Genomic DNA, 22,469 nt, shown 5'->3' on the forward strand with positions numbered 1-22,469 from the left:
TGGGAAGTACATACAACAAGTTGCCAAGTGGATTAGAGCACAGCTTAGCGTGCGATCAAATATCTTAGCAGACATGATAAATTCAAATGCTCCCCTATGTTCTTATCACGAGCATATCATTTTGGAGGGCGCCTTGTTATCTTTTTAATTTGTAGAAAATAATTAAAAATAATCTGCGTGTTTTAAAAGTTTATATAAGCGTTACTGCAAGATAAGAGTTGAAGGTTCTTTGATTCCGAATTACTATATATGCAAAATATAAGGAAATTTTCCATACCATTTGACCCAGACAACATATCTATTATCATGGATTTACTTGATATATAATATTGCGGAAATAGATTAATTACCCAGATAAAGATACAGATATATTCTGTGTTTACAATGGGTATTCTCAGGCAACTGCTATATTTGGTTGCCCTGAGTATTTATTTAAAATATTTGTAGTACCTTTTAGTACATTTTGCTTGCGTCTGTAATTTTAACAAATACTTTAAAAAATAGAAAAACATCCAAAAATATCTAATCTAATGAAAAACAATACATTTTTGGAATGAACACTAGAAATTTATAAATTGCGGTGTAAAATTTGTACATTAAAAAAATTTGTTGAGTTGCTTAAGCTTCATCTTCATCTGGCTTCTCACCCGTTGGTTTAAAGGCATATTTCCAAAGAAAAGCTGTGAGCGCTGATGATACCATTGGAGACACCCAGTAAATCCAATGATACTCCCAGAAATTGTTCCACACAGCCGGACCAAATGTTCGTGCCGGATTCATGCTAGCACCAGTGAACGGTCCCTGTGATTAGTAGAAAATATATGTTAGATGGAAGATATAGAGACAGAAAAAGAGATAAGGCTTACTGCAGCTAGGGCTAAACACCCAACGGCAATTCCGAAGCGTAATGATACCGAATCTCCAAATTTGGCATTGCGTGGATCCCAAACTGCACAACAGACCATGATTAGAAAGCTAGTAATGACGAACTCGATAAGAACACCCTGCCATATGGTAATGCCTTTTCCCAAAGTTGTGATGCAGACGCCACTTGGGGTATTTACGCTGTAGAGATCAGCATAGGGCAACGAAGCTTTAAGCAATCCATAGCCCAGAACTGCGCCGATCAATTGCGCAAAGAAATACGCAATTGCCATGGGCAGCGACATCATTTCGTATATGTAGAAGGCTAAGGTGACGGCGGGATTGATGTGAGCCCCAGAGATACAGCCGAAACATTGAATGGCAATGAATACAACAAAGCCAAAGGTAAGACACGCCTGTAGGTGGGAATTACTATAGTTCGGAGATGAGACACATCCCATGCAGCCGAGCCATACAAGGATCATTGTGGCAATCATTTCGCCCAGGACAATGCATCCTTTTCTTATAATTTCTTTTGCATTTATCTTTCCTGCCATTTTTGCTATCTGGAATAATGAAATGGTTAGCAATACTATTTGGCTAATGAACTTACGTTTTGTCTTTTGTTTATCACCTGTGTATTTGTGTATTATTATGTTTTGGTAGTATTTTTGGTGAGATCCAATTGTGAGTTGTTTTTAGACTGAATTCTCTATTGCTATTTTGATGTATATTTTTAGAGACAGAACAACGCTTTATACTCTTCATTGAAACTCATTAGCTATGATACGATTCGCTGCATCTTAAGTAATTATAATTGGAAGAGCTTTAAATGTTTTATTTATTTATATTTTGTTGACGAAATTGAAGGTAATAGTTAATTAATAAAAAGGTGACAAAATTCTGTTTTTTGTTCATAAAGTTATTGTTAATTCTATTTAATTCGAGAATTAAAGATGTAACATTAATTTTGCTTGAAAAAATTATATTTTAAAAGGATGCGAATAAAGAAATTTCTCTCGATAAATGCTAATAGCTAGAACTGTTTTCCAAATGCACAATATTCTTCTCATTCTTGATATATATACCTTTAGAATCTTGCATGTTTATATACATACTTACTTTGTCAATTGACATTTGCCACCTTTTGTAACACTTTAGGAATATTTCTTTGTTTGTTATTTATTTAAAATATTTGTATTTACATAAAATTCGCTTGCGATCATAATTCTAGCTACACGACAACGCCCTTAAAATATATCAAATATTTGCAGTTATACATAATAATATATGTTAGATTTTTTTTAGTTTCGATAAAAACTCTTGATCTTCATTCAATTCCATCACAAAAGTGCAGAAAATAAATTTCTGACTGTAGTTCCCTGATGCAAACCCAATTGTTTATTGGGGCAGCTCCTCCTCGGGCTTTGCACCCGTTGGCCGGAAAACGTATTTGTAGAGAAAAGCGGCAAACACGGCGCCCACCAATGGACCCACCCAGTAGATCCAGTGATTGTCCCAGGCATTGTTCCACAATGCTGGAGCAAAGGAACGCGCAGGATTCATGCTGGCGCCAGTGAACTGACCCTGAGATTGAGAAGAATGATGAGAAAATAGAGAATTAGTAAGGGAAGTAGAATACACAGACACAAACTAGTTTCTAAGCTCAAGAAAATTCGTCTTAAAAATTGCGTTCTTTAAAAAAAAACAACCACTTTAAGAAAAAATTCTTAAAACTGACAAATACTAAATTATCAAAATAAAACCAAAAGTAATAGATTTAGATTTTGAAATTCTGTAATCTATCGAATTTTCTATAAAGTTTTTAAATAGCTTTAAGTGCTTTCGTTCGTATCTCAGTCCGTATCTTAGTCGAGCTGTCGCGGACCTTTCTTAATGATAGTCGAAGTCCTAGATCGTGAGCTCAAGTGTAGCGCGAATCGATGATAAGTATAATATTAGTAAGTTTTATTAAGTAGAGTGATTGACTTGAATTTAATATGAAAATAGTAAAATAATAAAAAAAAAATAGTACAAAAAAATAGTAGTAAGATTTTTGTTTTTAAAACTATGAGATTTTTCCTCTTATTAATAAGAGTGATTGACTTGAATTTAATATGAAAATAGTAAAATAATACAAAAAATAGTAGAAAAAAATAGTAGTAAGATTTTTGGTTTTAAAACTATGAGATTTTTTCCACTTATAAATAAGAATTTGGGTCTTATATTAAATTTTGTTGAAATCAAGATGTGTTTCCTAACCTTAACCTTAAGATTTTCATGTTCCTGACGCACTTTTTAGACCAAAATCTTGAGTTTAGAACTTTTTTTTTTAATACTTACTCCAGTCAACGAAATACATGCGATGGCCAGTCCAAAGCGTATGCCAGTAGAGTCGCCAAATGTGGCATTACGTGGATCCCAAACTGCACAGCAGATGATGATCAGTATGACAGTGAGCAGGAATTCGATGAGGACGCCTTGACCGGCACTGATGCCTTCTCCCAGCGCGGTGATGCAGACACCTTTTGGTGTATCCGAACTGCAGACAACATCTTCGGGCAGCGATGCCTTAACCAGACCATAGCCAACAAAGGCGCCCACCATTTGGGCCACGAAATAAGCAATGGCCATGGGCCACGAGATCAGGCGATAAATGTAGTTGGCCAACGTCACCGAGGGATTGAGATGTGCACCCGACACACAACCGAAACACTGGATGCAAATGAGCACAACGAATCCAAAGTTAATACTGCACTGAAAGTGGGAGTTAACGAATGTTGGGGACTGAGCACATCCCATGCAGCCGAGGAACATCAGCATCGCGGTGGCTAAAAATTCTCCAACGACGATGCATGTATTTCGAAGCAATCCTTTGAATCGCCTGTCCTGCGAATTCGATTTGCTGTAAGCGAGAAAACACACACAGATTAGACATTAGACTTTATGCTCAGTGAGTCACAAGACGCAATTGTCGTGCCTTTGGTTTAATATTTCGCCAGCCATAGTCGCTATTGCTTATACTTAGTTGTATTGTAAACTGACAACATTCGAGGCGGACGCACAACGCGCAACTGAATCGAGTGTTTCGACTGGGGGATGGATATGGAAGACAGAAAGAGAGACAGCGAAAGAGAGGGAGAAAGAGAGTGCAATGGGTATAGTCGGTCGTTGCCGCTGGCTGATTAGCTTTGCCCACTCGACCCATTGGCAGGTACTTGCAAAGCTACTCAATTCTCCCTGAAGATTGACGACTTTGAATTGCCACTAATCTTTAACAAAGCTTATTATCAATTATCAAATTATCAAACTCTAAGCCCAATTATCAGCTGACGTCTTATGTGCGTATGTTATTTATTTATTACCCGTATAGCCAGTTTTATTAAGCACCCAAAGCGTTGGCCAACATTTCCAATACAGCAATTTCAGTTACGCTGTAACAATTCTTAATCAAAATTTCCATCAGCTATTCTATGAAATTGAATAGCAGCAGAGTATTAAAGTGTCGACTTGCCTATTGACAAGCGAATCTTGTTTATTATTATTTTCTTAAATTGCAAAGTTATTTAGTAAGTACAACGATTATGAAAATAATTTACAATAGCGGTAAAGCTACAACTGCAACTCAGATAACCCATTCATAGCTTGTGTAGAGGACTTTCCGAAGTAAATATTTGATGAATGATTGCTACGTCAATAATACATACATAAGCATGATTACTGTTAAACGTCCTATTACATAATCTGCGTGATTTTGTCTTTTTTTCGACAAGTGTTCAAGTGTTTTATGAAATAGATCACTTCGAATTGAAACAACTCTCCCTTTCAAATGAACAGCTGTTATTTGTACTTAAGAATGTGGAAGACCTCCAGCGTGGTATTTGAGTAGTTCAATCCGATAAGACCGTATCACTTTGGACACTTAAATTAAGTGAAATTAGAAACTAAATACCCTTTCTGCTGAACTGTCAATCTTTCTTATAATAGTCAATCAAATTGGATTTCGATATCTAAATCTTCTTTGTAGGTAAAGTGCACTATGAGCAATTTTATCGCGTTGCTTGCAAAGTCATTTGCGTACGTCTAAGATTATATTTTCTCTGACCACTGTGTTAGAAAACAAATAATTGCATAATAATTGCTACAAACGGAAGTTCGTCTAATAATTGATTTAGATCTCTAGTACTTACATGGCTTTAAGTCAATGTATTTTGTTTGTCACTTTAAAATTAAGCAATTAAATCTTTTTATTCAAATGCAAGTACTCTAAAAGGCTAGATTTATTTCTCTCGCATTTCCATATAACACTTTCAATGTTCTATTCTTTATTATTTCTTAAGAAATCCAACTATAATTAACTATAGATTGTGCAATGCTTTGCGCAATTATTTATATAAGTGGGGGTCTGTGTATTGCGCATTGAGAGATATTTTATTTACTATTTACTTACACACATATAAGTTAAACATCAGCTGCAACTAATTATCAATTATTTTTACACACTTTGAAACCTTTTTAAATCATTATAAGTGTCAGCATTTTTCTAAAATTTCCGGCTAAGTTACTCTTACGTCTAATTCTTATCATATCTTATGCCGTCCTTATTTCGGTGTCTCCGTTTTAAAATCTCAACATAAAGACGCGTGTAGAAGTGGGTTACTAAGTTAAGTGTTAAGTGTTAGAACACTTAGTCGGTCACATGCAATTTGTTTAATAATTTGAAATGCCTTATCAACACATTTTGGTGTTTTATTTTAATTTAAAATAAGCAATCTTCCAATAAGCAGACTGAATTCCAGCGACAGCACGATATGGAATCGTGTTTTATTGCAAACACTTAACTCTAGATTAAAACTAAGTATTTCTGTATATAGCGAACTTAATATTAGTACTCTGTAGAATTTAAACCTTATCGATAAATTGAATTTTCGCATTCGAGTCGCGCAGCTCAACGATGACTTCCTCGCGCTCGCCTTTAAAGAACAAACGGTAGATGATCGAAGTGAGCGCTGCACCCACCAAAGGACCCACCCAATAGATCCAATGATGTTTCCACGAATTGTTCCACACGGCAGGTCCCAATGAGCGTGTTGGATTCATGCTGGAACCGGTGAAGAGACCCTGCACACAAAATCGAATCAAACACCCGATAATAACCGACTAATTCAGTGTGTTATCAAATATTACTCATACGCACCGCTGCCAAATTCAGACTCGACACTGTGAGGCCAAAGCGCAGTGGCGTCGAATCTTTGAGTTTCTCATTGCGCGGGTCCCAAACGGAGCAGGCGACCATCGTCAGGAAGCAGGTGAGCAGCAGTTCAATGAACACTCCCTGCAGCTCTGAGATGTCACTGCTGAGCGTGGTGACACACACTCCAGCTGGCTGATCCACACCGATGATGGCATTCAGTGGGAGCACAGCCTTTAGTAATCCGTAGCCAACCAGTGCACCAGCCACTTGAGCCACCAGATACGCAATGGACATGTACCAATTGATTGCACCATAGATCAAAGCAGCCAATGTGATGGCTGGATTGAGATGCGCCCCCGAAATGGATCCAAAACTCTGGATGGCAATCATAATGGCGAGGCCAAAGTTCAGACTCAGCTCGAAGTGTGAGTTAAAGAAGAGGGGCGTGGTCACACAGCCCATGCAGGCAATAAAGATGAATGTGGCGGTGCCCACAAATTCAGCGAAAAAGGCGGCCAAGCGATGCCTGTGATTGCGTCTCAGATAGAGATACCTCCATTTGGGACTCGAACTTGTGCTGTTTAACGTTAACTTTTTCTGCGACATGCTGCCCGAAGACTACTACTGTGTTGACTGTCTGCAAACTGGAATTGGGCCTAGGTTTCACTTCGCTAGCAGAGGCAAGGCAAATTGCTTGCAATCCATCAATATGAATTATAAAACTTTAATGCTAATTATTATGTGGATATTTTGTTGTGGGTGTTTTTTAGATAGTCATGGAAATTTTGATACAGCTGTTTGGATCGTCTAGCTGGCTCATTCCACAAATTAATTAATAATTAATCATTGCGCTTTTAAAATGGGGCTTGCCAACCTTGCGTATACGCAATATCATTATGTGTTCTGTTGTGATTTCTGGTGTCTCATTCTCCAAACACGAATTGCCACACGGCGTTTAATGCGTAATCTTATCTTATTAAGATGTCAAACGGTTGCAAATACGGCGCCTGGCTTGGTCAATACTTGCTCTGCTATCGCAATGGCCGCTAAGTCCATTTGATTAATGACTGCACAGAGAGGAGAAACGCCTCAACAATTGCTGGCCTACTTTGAGGCGTCTGTGGCAAACGCCCCCGAAAGACTCAACTCAACTTAACTGGATTGCCCCGAGAAGTGTGGTAAAAGAATTTTTTTCTATTACTATAATCCACATAAGACTTTGCCAAAAATACTGCTCGGTGACGGTGCAAATAATTGCCATGTATAATATATATTTTCAGTTGATGTTGCTTTCCAGCACCTGTGTGAAGTTGAAGCGTCCTCAGCAGATAAAAGCTTTATCGCTAGATTTTATAGCATACTTTGGAACTACGTGTATGAAATATACTTTCCAATTCCCGACTGAAATTGTTTAGGGCTTAGTTAAAAATAAGTGGAATTAAAATAATATCTTACAACAACTTATCTTAGATTCTAGTTAAGTATAAAGATTCCAGAATACTTAAGCGAAGTAGATAAAATGTAAGCTCAGATTCGATCAAATCTAACTACGTGATGTCTAACAAATTCTTGAAATTGTTAAGTGTTGAAAGAGTTAATCATGAAAAGTGTTGAGCTATAGAGCTTTTTCTAAACGAAATACCACAAATCAAACTTCAAATATGTTCTATATTATTCAAAAGAATAATATTGCAGCCAGTGACAATTCAAGTTCTATAGCAGCGGCTACAGCCAAACCTAAGAAAAGAATAACTAACAAAGACTGATCTTTAGTAAAGTCTACAAAAATAAAGTAAAGTTGATATAGTAAAAACGAAAATGTTCATTAATATATATCCTCTAAAAATAAAATGAATAATTGAATATAATAACGAGCTGTAGAACAATTGGGTTATAAATTTGTGACACATTGTAGGTGCTAAAAAATAAACAGAATAAACATCGTAACAGCTGATATTCTTTGTTCATTCTACATATAATATAGAATATTATTCAAGCAAGTGCAATACGAGCTGATATTCGATTGAATAGAGGTTTTTAGAGAATAAAATAAAAGTAGTAAAACAAGCCACAATCAATAATCAAGTTTACAAATACAACAGTATTAAATAAATAAATAAAAAATGTAAATATTTAAATTAAAAATATTAAAATACTGCAATAGAAACCTTAATATATAAAAGATTTATTTTAATCACTGCTTTTAAAGAAAATATCTTGAGATAGAAAAAATGTCTATGTACTTTATTAATCGAAATTGTATATTAGTGTACAACATAAGCATGAATATGAAATTCGTTCATGTCCTTCTAAGCTTAGAACTAATTTGATTTGTTTAAGTGGGTAAGGGGGGATTTGCCTTGTCCTCTGACATGGCATGTACTTTTTTATTTGGCACTTGTGGTGACATTGTCTATGAGAGCTGCACATCCTCCAGCTGACGCAGCTTCTCGTCGGATGTGACTTGCGCCTCGACAACTTCTCGCCTGAAGACAGCCTTGTAGGCGATGGCAGTGACGGCAGCGCCGCTCAAAGGCGCCAGCCAGTAGATCCAGTGGCTGTCAAAGTTCTTGTTCCACAGAGCAGGTGCGAAAGATCTGGCTGGGTTCATGCTGGCACCGGTGAATGGACCCTGTATTGAAAATTGAAATTATTATTATTAAAAGGTACTTTAGAGAGATGTGTTCAACTTACAGCAGCGCAGGCCAAGCAGGCAACGGCGAGGCCAAAGCGAATGGCAACCGAATCGTGATGCTTGGCATTGCGTGGATCCCAGACACCGCAGCAAACGATGATCAGAATGGCAGTGGCAGTGAATTCAATGCCAAAGGCCTGTGGACTCGAGATCTGTGGATGGGGCAATGTCACACAGAGACCAGCACCAATTCCCTTGACAGAGTCTGGTATCAGTGTGATGAGCAGGCCATAGCCAATGAATGCTCCCAACAATTGGGCAACAAAGTAGAGCAAAGCCATGTGCCATGAGACCAGATCATAGATGTAGGCAGCAACGGTGACGGCGGGATTGAAATGTGAGCCCGACACACAGCCAAAGCATTGAATGGCAATCAAGACGGCGAAACCAAAGTTGAGCACCATCTGCAGATGGTTGTTGGGGAAGAGATCGGACTTAACGCATCCCATGCAGCCGAGGAACACCAGAATGCCGGTGCCAATTAGCTCGGCGAGGAAGCAGCTAATCGTATCCAATGTAGATCCCTTCATTTTGAATACCTTGAAACAACTGGAAATCGAAATACCAATTCGCAGAAATTGTGAAATTGTTGATAAGCAATCGAATCATTTGATGTATTACTTCACTACGCAATTCACCTTTGACTCACTCACATTCATTCACACACATAAAATCGTCACTAGGCGCCACATATCATATCATATCACATCAACGACATCAATCATGCTAGAGTATTAACTCTGAGCCATCCACACCAACAAAGCCTTTCAATTAACGTTGATCTTACACAAACACTCGTGCTCACAAGCTGCTGCTGCTCTGATTCTATTTACTATGTTTATTTCTATCACATTTCTGAACTCTGTCTTTGCACAACTGGATTCCAGGACTTCTAAAGCACTTCTGTGCAGCTGCTGGGAGTAAGTGTGTTAGGGTTTGTTTTGACTTTTCGTATTTTTTGGGGTTGCTAGACAACTTTTAATGTTGAACAATGTTTTGGCTGGCATCGATTTTTCAAGAAATTCCTTTAATGGCCACGTGGCAAACAGCTGTAGTAATCAGCATCCTTAAAAATTGAATTTGAATACCAAATTCAGATTCAAACTCATCTAGGTTGCCTTAATAATTTACATTTAAATGGATTATGAAAATATAATATGTAAAATTATTAAATATTATTCGAAATCTTTCAAATTGTATTACAGCATAACCTGTTGCTTTCATCGATTACAGAAATGATAAAATCTCCACAATATCTATTAGAGATCGCTAATATGAAATATAAATATTAAATGAAAAATTATAAGTCACGCGTTTGTAAAAAATTGGTTGAATAAACATTCACACGGTTTCATATTTATTTTTGGAGCATTTCGGAATATATGTATATTCCAAATCAGAGCAACACCTTAAAAATAGAACTGCTTTTTTAGCTTTCATTCTTATTAACAAAAAAAATAATCGGAATATTTATATTGAAATATTTATCCTGTCGGATTTATCCTAGAGTTATTATTCGACTGCCTTGCACGTTTCACTTTTATGTTCATTTGAAGGTCAAAACTTTTCATAATATTTCTTTAAAAAACACGCCAGATATATTTCAGAAAATTTAACGACACTTTTTTGTTTTATTATTGGTTAATGGCCTATGTATTTACCGTTTCACGTTATCGTCACTCATTTTGAGAATATGTTATGCTATAAATTTAGCTTAAATACTTGTTTGTAACAGTCTTTTGTGTAAATGTTGATCGTTGAACGCGAAAAGTGTAGTAAGTGACAGCTCCACTGTCAATGTCAATCTGAGCGTTGGAGTCCCATAGACAAATATTTATACGTATATCTATATTGTGCATATATCTTTTGCGTAAATCAAAAGCCCATTTTTAGCACCAAGACAGCGAAAGAGAAAGACAGAGAGTGTGTGTGTGGAAGAGAGGAAGAGAGAGAGCGAACAGTCGCTAAAAAAACGAGACATCATCTCGTCGTTGTGTTCACATGGAAATTAGCAAATCCTCCTTAGGTTGAGTGAGCATAAAAACGTCACATCTCCAGAATTTATGAGAGTCTTAAAAGATCTGGAAAGATCTCAGCTCTTATTTGCGCTCTAGCTCGCTCTTTCTCTCTCTCTGTCTCTCATTATCTCATTCTCTTTCATTCTCTCTTTCTCTAATTCTCTCTTCCTCTCTCTCATTCTGCACAGCACGTTTTACAATGTTGTGAAATTTACTTTTTGTTAAAAGGAAATAAAAAAAAACAACATAAGTTGAATTTCAGCTGTTATCAGCTGAGATTTGTATATTGAACACCTTATCTTGGAAGGGAGCAGCTAAACCAATTGAGATACTGTAATCGAAGGAAAGGGAATGTACAACAATTGAAAATTAAAACTCCAAAGGTCTTACAATCGCCTGCTTCGTATCAATTACACTTGTCAATTGCAACAATTTGCAAGCTAAAATTGCGTTTGATGCCCTACGCAATCTACGCAAGAGTAAACAACAACAAATCACTGCAACGATCTGCGTATCAATCGGAGGCATTTGTCTATCAAAAGTGCTTCAATAATTGCACGCAATTCGCGTTAAATGCCTCAATCGCAATTGAGTAAAATAAAATCAAATAAATGGGACGGCAAATATTCTGAATGAAGCTAGCGAGATGAGTTAACTGAGAATATATAGAAATAGTATATATATTGCTGCTATATTTATATGTTTTTTTTTTGTCATTGCATAAGTCGGGTGGGATGATAACCCACTTAACCTTAATCCCATTCAAATAAAAAATACTTAATGTTGTTTGGCACTAGGCTACAGACTTGCAGTCACCTAGCTACATACTATATGTATAGCTCACACGTGTCCAATCTGATGCTGATAATATACTATAATGATGATAATATACTGTATACTATATATTCGTATATTGTGCAACTCTTATGCCATTTGTGAGTGGCTACTGCATTTGTCTGCTATCAACATTTGCTTAACTGCTTAACATGTTTGTTCATCAATATTTAATAACAATATTTGTAATTGTCTTACGAGAAACGTTTGGCAAATAGCCAGACACAAAAAGTGTTTGGCTTTGCCTGCTGATTGACGGCGACATAAACGTGTGTGGGAAAGAGAAAGACATCAAATGACAGAGAATGACACGTTTTGGCCGAAAAACAATCGAAAACAATTTCTATGCATTTATTTGTTGGCCTTAAAATTCCAAACACGCGCCACGTCTCATTATTGAACCTACGATATGGTAGTAAAAGAAAAGCAAATTCAAAATCAAAATCAAAGCAGAGCTTTAACTGTTTGCAATGGAACGGAAGGGAACGGAACTTGTGTATTTACATATGTCGAATTTGTTATGCAAATAAATCAATTATCCATAGTCGAAAAAATCGTGTGCTTCTTATTAATATAATAAAACCAAAACAAATTGCTAATTGATATGGCCCGAAGGATCACGCAGTTGGCGCGCGGGTTGTCATGAAATTGCTGCATGCAAAACACAAAAACGATTCGATCGATGTTCGATTAGTGTTCGATTTAAATGATTAAAATCTATTTTTATACCAAATCCCACATTTTACATTTTCTATTTGTTTTCATATTTGCGCTACTCGTGCGATCGTTATGTGATAATTATTTTTTAAGAGGAAGTTTCATTTGAAAACTCAGAATGGATGCCGCCATTGATAAGGTGTGGAGCGTGCTAACTTGTTAATTGACGTTTTAATTGAGAGCTTTGCACTGCTTGATCGTTGAAAATACTTCTGTGTAGACTTGGTAGGAGGATTAGTTCTACACACTGAGCTTTCAAAGCTACTGTAAAGCTGTCGAAGCTTTTAACGATCTTCCGTACACAACTAATCTTTAAGTACTTGGCAGATAAGCTTGCTGCCAATAAAACTTCTGTAGTGTGGCTCTATAATCGAATTTATGATCGAATCTAAACAAGATTTCCGTAGTACAGTGACTTTTGAAAAGCCCAGCAAAATGTGAACAAAGAAATTTTGTATTAAAGAAAGCTAAAGATTGCAAGAAATTATATTTAAATCGAATTATTCAGTGCCTAACAAATAAATACATGTGTGGCTTTCATATGAATCACAGTTTAACACATAAAATTTATATTACTTTCAAATAGTGAATACCCCCAACAATAATTTGAACAATTTCAAATTGAGAACTATTTGACGTTTATCTACGAATCTCAGCTATTGAGCATAATCGTTTTATACCTATATGAGTCAATGGAATTGAATTAAGATTGAATTGAGAGCTACTTGAGGACTACACTTAGAATCAGATTAGCCTTGACCACAAGTATTTGGTAATTAAACTGTATAGACGATTTTCACAGTTTGATAAAAAAAAAAACTAAATGAAGTCGAGTAGCCAAATTGGTAATGATTTATGATTGGTAGACTAGATAATTGTCTGATAATGTTGTGTGTGTTGTGTGTGTGTGACAAATCGTTGTTCAATTTGAGACTAATTGGGGTTTGGTGTTAAGTCTGACAGCTATAAGTCAGACATTGGACTGAGCGTCCAGATATTGACACTCTTTATTATATTTGCTTTATTGTCAGCACACACACTTTGTGCTGTATTGTTGTTAGGTGAACAGGGGCAAATATGTGTATTGACGCTTCCCCTATTGACGACATGTTTATCTATCGAAGCGCATCTGTTTTTTGATACGCTTGTCGTGACAGAAGGGAAGAGAGAAAAAGGGGGACTGACTGCATCTTGTTTCCACATGTCGAGTTGATAAGCAATTTAGCTCATTATATATGCTTGGCACCGTCCAAACACACTGCACGATTTGCACTTAGAATGCGATGTTGATAAGCTCTATTGATCTTCAGATCAATTGACTGACGTCGGCATTGAGCAGATCATCATCATCATCAGCATCTTTTCCCTTCCGCAAATAGGCTAGAGTACTAAACTATATACTAGTTTACTAAATATAATATATAATTACTGTACTAATCGTGCAATCAGCAGAGCTTTGCCTCTGCCTTATAAGACGCTTATCAGTCGCATAGAATTATCAGTGTGCCAACTGTTGACGTTTTATTGCGCAACAAAAGTTAAAAGGCAACAAAGCGTCAGCGCCCACAGCTACTTCAGTGTGACTGTAGATTCTTTTTATGGCAACCGCTGGCAAACTTTGCCCATGTGCCATCGTCTGATAGTGCCCCCAAAAATGATATATATATATTCTTTTCTCGCTTGTTGTTGCTGCGAACTTTGAGGGTCTCAGACAGAAACATGTCATGTGGCATAAAAGTTGGCGGCTGGCGATCCATTTCAAAAAGTGCTGCTTAATGTTAGTTAACTTAAAGCGAGCCGTGGGCTAGGTTACGTCTTATCATGAGGCCTGTCAACTCCACTCTGTCTTCCGCCTCTGATGCGAAGCTAGTTATTTACTATATTTATACAGCCAAGATAGAGACAATGCAAATGTGGCGAATCCCTATCGTCGGCGCCACATTGAGTTGATTTATTTATACTTGTATTTGCAGTGTAATTGCTCGTGTACAACTTCATAATGTGTTCAAGTACGCTATCAACGAGTGCAACAAAAGATACTTATGGAAGCACATTCAATCAAGTATTGTCCTAGGTTCAGATACGACAGATATCGGTCGGCAGTTGGCAATAAAATTGAAATGTTTGGTGAGTAAGTGCATAGTTCCGATTTCATTTCTAATCAAACCGCAAGCTATAAAACGATATTGTTAAGCCGTGTCTGCCATAAAACGATAGCTAACCGTTGGCTTAAGTGTGGGCAGTAAAACAAATTAAAGCAAAATCGAGAACTGGTAATTGATTACTTGTAAAAGTGATAATACAATACAATGTCTTTGTGGAATGCGAACAAGGCATTTAAGTGACCTTTATTGGGAATTTTTATACCCGCTAGCCATGGGCTAGATGGGTATTATAAATTTGTGAAGAAGATCTCAGGAACAATAAGAGACAGAGCTATAATTTCCGTATCATGGTTGACAATCTAGTATATTTTGTATTATATGGTATATTTCGAATATAATAGTATATACCAAACATAAATTTACTCGTAGGTATACAACAGAATAAAGTTTGACAATTCCTTGTGTGAAATTCTTGTATATTTTGTACCCTATGGTATATTTCGAATGTAATAGTATATCAAAATGTCAAACATACATTTTGGTATCCCTTGCCTAACAAGCTGGTATAGTCTGTACTCTATGGTATATTTCGAATGTAAAAGTATATCATTATACCAAACATTTATTTCAGTATACATTAAAATACAGTCTTTACGATATATTACTTGTAAATATATATAACGGTGTAAAAGTGTATTTTGGTATTATTGATTGAGTGCTTTACAGTGTTAATCCCGCTTCCTATTATCACGTGCGTATACTTAATTTCTTTGAATGGTGCCATTTTTGCCACCTGACCAACGCCGAATAGCTCAATCTGTTCACTGCTAATGAAATATTCCACATGAAACCAGTTTTGACAATCATATGATAACAACATTTTGACAGTTAGTCGTGGTTCATAAAGTTATCAAAAGTGGCACGAGATTCGGCAATTGATTTATCAAAAAAAAAAAAGAAAAGAAGATTGTTTAGCACAAATTAACAAATGGCGCGTGAGCATCAGGATGTGATTTGACTGCAGCACATCATGTGTCACTGGCCGTGTTAATAAATTGCCTTATATAATAATTTCGAACTCTATCCGAAACGAAACTGTATATGGGAATAAGGGCAACATCAAATAAAGCAAGTGCTGATATTTTCAGTAAATAATCATATTTTTGGGCTCAAAATGTAAAAAATAACACAAGGCGGCAACACGTGTCAGATCGGAGCAGAGAAAAAAAAACAACGCCGACGCTTTAAATACCCATTATAGGGTATACTATCTATTTGAAGTGGGTGTATCCACTATGAGTATAATTAAGGCAGCTTGACGTTGAGTCACCACATTTGTCACAGGGTATTAATGAATTCCACTGTTTTTGATTACTTTTTTTAATGTCTATAATTATTGCAAATATCTAACTGAATGCTGATTTATTATTCTAACATGCATTTTAGGGTTTTTTGAGAAGTACTTGCAAACGTTTTGTAACGAAATTCTCTGGGAAGTAATTATCATTATAAAATGTGACTCGATTGTTAATCGTGAGAATAGATTTCAAAATAACTATATAGCTTGTTTTATAGGGTATCTGTTAGCTTGGAAAACTACCAAAACCTGCTGCCATATTTTTTGTTTTTGTTTTGTTATTGAAATTATGCTCGCTGCCGACACATTTTATCAGCTGTGCTGCAGAGCCCAAGGCAACCGAATATTTCTTATTTCAATTTTTTTAAAGTTTTTCCACTTTTTGTTGTTTGTTCTTATTTGGCATTCAGATAAACACGACGCAATTGCTATAGACTTGCTAAATATTTGAGTCTTGCCAATGTTGATATAACATTTGGCGTTTGCCAGACGCAAGTTGGATGCGATTAAGCAAAGTGAATAATTGAAGTTGCCTCTGATTACGGCTTGGCTGCACTGTCAAATCGTACGATCCACTTGCCAATCACTCATAAGAAGTAGGTACTCTATATTATATTATCAGCTATCAGCCACGCATTACTTTAACTTTATAGATTCGCTGACCTTTTGCGAAAGCTTACTGCAATTGTTGTGTTTTGTTTTTTGTATTTTTTTGGTTTTGTTTAATGATAATTTTGATAAGAGACAACGAAACGCGAGCACTGTTTAATTAGTATGGAATATATATATACACAGTGTATATACCCGTATGCATGTATGGAAAGTGGAACAGCACACACATACACACACACACAGAGTCTCGTATGTTTTTGGAATGTGCGTGAACATTTCCAAAGAGCAAGAATGACATGTTTTCGAAAAGAAATGAAATATAAATAAAAACTTGCTCGTTGTGTTTCAAGGCAATTGCACGGAGAGTGCGCGGTTAAAAACCGTATAATTTTCGTCGTCTTCTTTCCGTATTCGTGTTAAATGAATGTCATTTGAAAAGCAGCGAATGCAGCGCGAACAAGTATTTTGAAACACAACAACAACAACACAACAACTTTGAACTCGAACTCGAAAATGAATTTGGGTTCAGTGAAGTTCAGTTTATGTTCGCTTGTGTACCGGCAAATAATTAAGTTTATTTTTCTGATTTTGTGTATTTGTATTTTATTATTTATGGGCTTGTTATATAACGCGATTTATAATTCAATGCACTGTCTCCCACGTGTTTGGCAGGCCATTTGATTACCAAGTGCATTAAATGCTAAATAATGCACATAATTATAAGCCAATAATGCGGTAGTATCTAAACAACGATAACAACTACGATGTTACTTCGTGCATCGATTGAGGTTGGTCGCTGTGCATATTTTTTATAATTTTTTTTCTTTCTTTTTATTATACTTTTTTTCTCCTTTTTTTTGATATACAAGCAAGCGCCGAACAACAGCAAAAACAATTGGAATTTAATCGCTAATAAGTACATAAGTAGCTGGCGTAGATAGTGACCGACATACCGACAAAGGCCGAGCCCCAAAAGAGTGAGATACATAAACGATAAGTTCGGATATGGAAAATTTGGAGCTACCTTTTATGTCTATCACAGCTCATAAATTAACATAAAAAACTTGATAATTAGGCACAAAATACGCACTCAAAATTCGTTCAAAAAAACAAACACAAACAGATGCTCACAAAAAAAATTCACTCTTTACCGGTCAGGATACACTTAAGAGATCAAGACAGGATCCAGAAATGCAAAACGAATTGTTCAACTAAAACTGATCAGTCTGTTTGCACTTGCAGCCTTTTTATATGCATGTGCATAATTCAAAAATTTCTTCAGCAGCCGACCATTTCTCTTTTCTTATTAATGAAAATGTGGAACAAGTTTTCTAATTAATGAAACTCACAATCACACACTCGCAGTCACAAACACCACCAATAACTCACGCACTTGCAGAGACTAACCTGCGCTTTTGACGATCGTTTGATTGCTATTGAAACACAGCGAAAGGCGCGCGCTCGATCAACTTCGGCGAGGCAAAACAAGCTTTGGACACCACGGCGTATTATTGCTGCTTCTTTAAAAGCAGCGCAGTCAACGTCGAAAGTTTTTTGTTTTTGCTTATCATCCAAAGAGCGCAAACACGAGAGAGTTGTGTGGGCATGAAAGAGACAGAGAGAGAGCGCGTCTGACAACAATTGTTGTGAACGTCAGTGCCGTGAGCTTTCGAAGCTTTGGCACACGCCAAAGTTTGCCGCTAGAGATGAGCTTCGTTTCGCATTCAGCTGGTTATCGAAGTGATTGGAAAGCTGCGTAAATGCGGTAATTTTGAAAACTGTGTTGAATACAAATTATAAGATGTAATTTTGCATAATAAATATATGTATAATCTCAAATTACTTCATGGAACTGATCATGCTCATGCATGTGAAAATTTACTATTAATTTTTTTATATTCAACAAAATGACGGAAAGCTAAAAAAAGTGTGAAAACTTTTAAAAATGTTCTAAATTCAAATTTTTGAAATAGAGATCGACTTAATTTCTGCTTGTACTATATTCTTTAAGATGCTCTTGTAAAGAATTGTATGGACATAATGTTTGTTTTCACTCAATTCTTTTTAGGAATTGAAACATTTTATTGAAGATTGGAACACTAAAATAAGCATAAGTGTCTAACTACAAATTTAGACATGTACTTTGGAAATGTTTTATTCTTTTCTAGATTATATATTATATTTTACTAATCGATGGCAAGAAAGGCTTAATAAATGTGACAAATTTTAAAATTGTTTTAAATACAAATTTCTGAAATTTAGTTTGACATAAATACTTATTTGATGTTCTCCAAGTACTTGAGAGATGATTTTACAAAGAAATGTGAAGGACGTAAAGCATAAAGCATAAATGCGACAACATTTAAAATTGTGTTAAATACAATTTTAGAAATGATGAAAAATCCTATAGTTAATAGAACTCTTATTCCCAAGATTTTTATTAAAGTGTTTTTTAGGTTTATTAAAAAACAGGAAGCTAATACGTTCCAACTTTTAAATTTGTGTTAAATACAAATTTCTGAAATTTAGTTTGACATAAGCAAATATACTCTCAGTATTTAAGTGAGCTTGGCTTGCTCTTGAATATAATAGTTTGGAAATAACGTCTGCTTTATAAATTTGTTATATTCTATTAAAGAATAGAAGAAAAATTAAAGGAATCAACTTCTCAAACGGTATTAAATATAAATTTGGAAATGTAGAAAAGTTGCTTAGTTATTTTTAGTTGTTTTTTAAATATATTTTATGTGAGTAATAACATGGACAATTATGAATTTTTCAAAGTGACTATTCATTGTTCAAAATGACAATATTAGGCAATAGTTAGTAATTTGACTATTAAAATGATATGCGATAATAATCTTCATACATTCACTCAGCCTGCGTTTTGGCTTAATTAACTTTACAATAGCCAAATCACTGAACCAAGAACAAATCACGTTCATATACACCTAAATATATGTAGTATTTAAGCTGCAAATGGAAAATATTCACATTTTTTGTTGTCTGATACAAAGTCAGCTCAGTCATGCTGTCTGTGTTCATCCCTTTCCCCTCTTCACAAAGTAGTTCTACTAGTTACCTGTTTCTGGTGACTCTTGACAACTTTTTTGAAGCAGTCTTTGGAGCATTCTTCAACCGCTGCTGAGATTACTTTTAATAAGAATGTTCACAATTGTTTATCGCAACTCTTCGTGATTCATTCAATCTCTGCACGCGCAATTGCAGAATATAAAAGAAACCTACGTAAACATAATTTCGGCAATTTAATTATGTTTTGATCACACTGTTCACATGACGCAGGCAGTCAGCCAACTATTGATAAGCAAATGTTGTTTTTTTGTTTATGGGGAAAGACCCCCAATGGCCTTCATTCACTATTACACCTGGACTTACCTCCATCAGATTTGGGGACCTACCTGTATAGTTCCGTTGTTCCAAAGTTTCCACTTGTCAGGGTTGCCGTAAAACTCGATATTCACTTATCACATTATCACAAAGATTTGCACTAAAAACCACAAACATCTTGACGTCACTTGGTTTGTAGCGGAAAACTTTATCGCGTTTTGTCTTTTCCATGACATTATTGACGAATTTCCTATTTGATTGCATTTTTATGATACCTCAAAGTGTGAATTTGTAATAGTTGTTTTCACTCTTTGTTGGATGTCATCGTTAGTTTTGCGTCTTAATGAGCGGCGCTTGTTTTGAAGTTTAATCAAACGGAAATTAAATATTATCAGATGCCATTAAATAAGTTACTACTTATGCTAATATGCTGGCCAATCAATAAATATAAACATAATTAAATTGACTGCACCAGCAGCATCAAAAGCATGACAAACTAAATAGTTTGGCGTCTTTAATGGGTTAAAGCGACAAAATCGTGAACCATTTGAGTTATAAATTTGGTGAATTTTTCTGGTTGTGCCCGTTTGAAATGATTTATTATTGTTTGTGTTTAGACTGCAGACTTGTGACTTGTCTGGCTTGTTAAACGCCATCAAACTGGTTTCTTGCCTTTGAGGAAAATGCAAAAAGCGTTCCAATGTAGAAAATATTTTTGCATGTATTCAAATACCCTATAAATAGACCACATAAAGTGATGAATGACAGCTAATTGCAGGGTATGTAGAAGTCTAACAGCTGTAATTATTATTAACGCGTCTAGTATTGAAATAGACATACTATAAAACAAAAATAAAATGCAAAGCAAAAGTTTGCCGCCGCCGCCGCACGTGACGTATACGCAACGTGGCTGTGACTGTGGCGCAATTCGGCAATCATAGCACAAAATGTGTGTCAAATATATTTATAATGAGCCACAACTGAACTTAATATCTTTAGGTGTCTTTTACCGCTATATTCGCACCTTTTTTGCGCATTTTTTGTTGTCATCGGAATTTTGATAATCGGCTGCTGTTGATGCTGTTGATGATCGTCTGACCGCTGCAATTGTTGAGCATTTAGTATAGTTGCAATGCTTGGCACTGATTGATGTTGTTGTTGCTGGGGTTGTTGTTGTGAGTCTGACATGATTTCAATGTATTGTTATACGCACTTTTTTATACACGCAACGTTTAACAAAAGCACGACAATGAATGCGACAACACAACTTATAATGCAAATTGCTTTTTTGTGCAAAATTTTGCAGACGCGACGACGAACTTTAGTTGTTGCTCGATTGCGATTCGAATTTAGACTCGCGTCGCACTCGGTATCGGTTTTGTTTTGTTTTGTTTTATATTGTGTATGTTATTGGTCTCGTGGTACCGCGATGCTAGTCTTTAATCTCTCAATGCTGAATGTCTGCAAAACTCGTACATACATTTATATTTGTATCTGTTTCAGTTTCTGTTTCAGATCAATCTATCTACCACTAATACTATATCTGCATGCACGGAGAGTCTCATGTGAGTTTCGCTTTTGGCTTGCGCAGCTCCACCGAACTGACTGACAGAGTAACCGTCGACACGTCGGCGACGAAGCTTAAATTCACCGCAGATGTCAAGCGGCAGCCAATAAAAAATAAAAATACATGCACACGCACACACACACACGAACACGAACACACACACACAACAGCAGCGAAATGACAACAAGTGTCGTGTAAAACGGCATTTGGCGATGGGCAAAATTTGTTGCTGTTTTCGTTATACCCTGTAATCGATGTAAGCGCGTGCTGTAGTTATAATAAATAATTAGTAAATACTAAATTAAATTCATTAATTTTTGCATATTTATAAAGGTTTTTTAATGCAAATATTGCTGCCGAAATTATTTTACAATTTAAAAAATACCTAATAATATTACCTAATAATAATATTTATAATGTTTAACAAAGAATAAAATTGTTATCGTATGTAATGTAACAGAATTATTTCTTTATTTTATGTTAACCAACACTTTGAAAAACTTTATTCAAAGATCGATTAAATATAAGGCGTCACTGTAAAAGAAAAAGGCAAAATTAGAATACGAAGTTTTTAAAGCTCTCTCGCTTTCGCTCGCTTACGTATAATTTAAAGAAAGACAATTAATACATTTATAATAAAAATAAAAGAGGATTTTGTGCTTTAGGGCTTTAAAAATTCATTTAGCCTACAATTTAATGATAATATAATTCTTATTAAATTTCACTACTTTTTAAATTATATTTATTATAAATAAAACGTTCAAAAAGACAAATTAATTTCAACTGTTTAATTTAATTCTTATTAAGTTTTGCCACATTTTAAATTATATTTATTATAAATAAGACGTTCAAAAAGTCAAATTAATTTCAGCTGTGTAAACATGTTGATAAGATGGTAAACAAGAATTTATCTAAAAATGTTTATAGCATGTTCATAGTTTAGCTTATTTAAACTTCATACTTATTTATTAAGTGAAGAATGTGTATAAGCTGAAAAAAGATTCTTAAACATGTTTTAGAACAACATAATTAGTAATTAACTCAGTAATATAATCAAAGTTCATTTAACTTCTAAAAAAAGTTAGGGTATCTTGAAGTTAATCATTCTATTTTTATTACTTTTTGTGTATCCCGTTATAGCATTTGTTGTTGTTATAC

The 22,469-nt window shown here is 35.5% G+C and overlaps 4 protein-coding genes across 6 annotated transcripts; all 4 read right to left on the bottom strand.

Annotated features, from left to right (window-relative positions):
• Positions 1-545: 545 nt before the first annotated feature.
• On the bottom strand, positions 546-1,654 carry LOC133846133 (aquaporin-like). The gene is made up of 3 exons (XM_062280902.1): positions 1,499-1,654; positions 867-1,430; positions 546-801 (listed from the first exon to the last, which is right to left on the bottom strand). The coding sequence occupies exons 2-3, from the start codon at positions 1,419-1,421 to the stop codon at positions 619-621; spliced, it is 738 nt and encodes a 245-aa protein (XP_062136886.1). The 5' UTR covers positions 1,422-1,430; positions 1,499-1,654; the 3' UTR covers positions 546-618.
• A 376-nt stretch (positions 1,655-2,030) lies between these two features.
• Positions 2,031-21,320, bottom strand: LOC133846130 (aquaporin AQPAe.a-like). The gene is made up of 3 exons (XM_062280896.1): positions 20,769-21,320; positions 3,208-3,769; positions 2,031-2,451 (listed from the first exon to the last, which is right to left on the bottom strand). The coding sequence occupies exons 1-3, from the start codon at positions 20,930-20,932 to the stop codon at positions 2,266-2,268; spliced, it is 912 nt and encodes a 303-aa protein (XP_062136880.1). The 5' UTR covers positions 20,933-21,320; the 3' UTR covers positions 2,031-2,265.
• Positions 5,363-6,838, bottom strand: LOC133842787 (aquaporin AQPAe.a-like). Its single transcript, XM_062276038.1, has 2 exons — positions 6,062-6,838; positions 5,363-5,985 (listed from the first exon to the last, which is right to left on the bottom strand). Exons 1-2 carry the CDS (start codon positions 6,662-6,664, stop codon positions 5,767-5,769), a joined length of 822 nt encoding a protein of 273 aa, XP_062132022.1. The 5' UTR covers positions 6,665-6,838; the 3' UTR covers positions 5,363-5,766.
• On the bottom strand, positions 8,276-17,893 carry LOC133846131 (aquaporin AQPcic). 3 transcript variants are annotated; one of them, XM_062280899.1, is made up of 3 exons: positions 17,804-17,893; positions 8,753-9,302; positions 8,276-8,690 (listed from the first exon to the last, which is right to left on the bottom strand). In XM_062280899.1, exons 2-3 carry the CDS (start codon positions 9,281-9,283, stop codon positions 8,472-8,474), a joined length of 750 nt encoding a protein of 249 aa, XP_062136883.1. In that variant the 5' UTR covers positions 9,284-9,302; positions 17,804-17,893; the 3' UTR covers positions 8,276-8,471. The 3 variants fall into 3 exon arrangements, with proteins under 3 accessions (XP_062136883.1, XP_062136884.1, XP_062136882.1); XM_062280900.1 differs by lacking the exon at positions 17,804-17,893 and adding an exon at positions 17,548-17,639; XM_062280898.1 differs by lacking the exon at positions 17,804-17,893 and adding an exon at positions 10,415-10,523.
• Positions 21,321-22,469: the final 1,149 nt, after the last annotated feature.

The sequence above is a fragment of the Drosophila sulfurigaster genome, chromosome 3, assembly GCF_023558435.1.
Source record: "Drosophila sulfurigaster albostrigata strain 15112-1811.04 chromosome 3, ASM2355843v2, whole genome shotgun sequence".
NCBI lineage: Eukaryota > Metazoa > Arthropoda > Insecta > Diptera > Drosophilidae > Drosophila > Drosophila sulfurigaster.

Bases quoted from the DNA above. Each gene is read 5' to 3' on its own strand.
- LOC133846133 (XM_062280902.1), bottom strand. From the start codon at position 1,421: ATGGCAGGAAAGATAAATGCAAAAGAAATTATAAGAAAAGGATGCATT. The intron at 802-866 runs GTAAGCCTTATC...TACTAATCACAG, and splicing joins GGTGTTTAGCCCTAGCTGCA to GGACCGTTCACTGGTGCTAG.
- LOC133842787 (XM_062276038.1), bottom strand. From the start codon at position 6,664: ATGTCGCAGAAAAAGTTAACGTTAAACAGCACAAGTTCGAGTCCCAAA. The intron at 5,986-6,061 runs GTGCGTATGAGT...TTTTGTGTGCAG, and splicing joins CGAGTCTGAATTTGGCAGCG to GGTCTCTTCACCGGTTCCAG.
- LOC133846131 (XM_062280898.1), bottom strand. From the start codon at position 10,437: ATGAGTGACGATAACGTGAAACG. The intron at 9,303-10,414 runs GTAAATACATAG...TTCGATTTCCAG, and splicing joins AGTGACGATAACGTGAAACG to TTGTTTCAAGGTATTCAAAA. The intron at 8,691-8,752 runs GTAAGTTGAACA...TTTTCAATACAG, and splicing joins CCTGCTTGGCCTGCGCTGCT to GGTCCATTCACCGGTGCCAG.
- LOC133846130 (XM_062280896.1), bottom strand. From the start codon at position 20,932: ATGTCAGACTCACAACAACAACCCCAGCAACAACAACATCAATCAGTG. The intron at 3,770-20,768 runs GTGCGAATATAG...TCTCGCTTACAG, and splicing joins ACAAAAAATGCGCAAAAAAG to CAAATCGAATTCGCAGGACA. The intron at 2,452-3,207 runs GTAAGTATTAAA...TCTCAATCTCAG, and splicing joins CATGTATTTCGTTGACTGGA to GGTCAGTTCACTGGCGCCAG.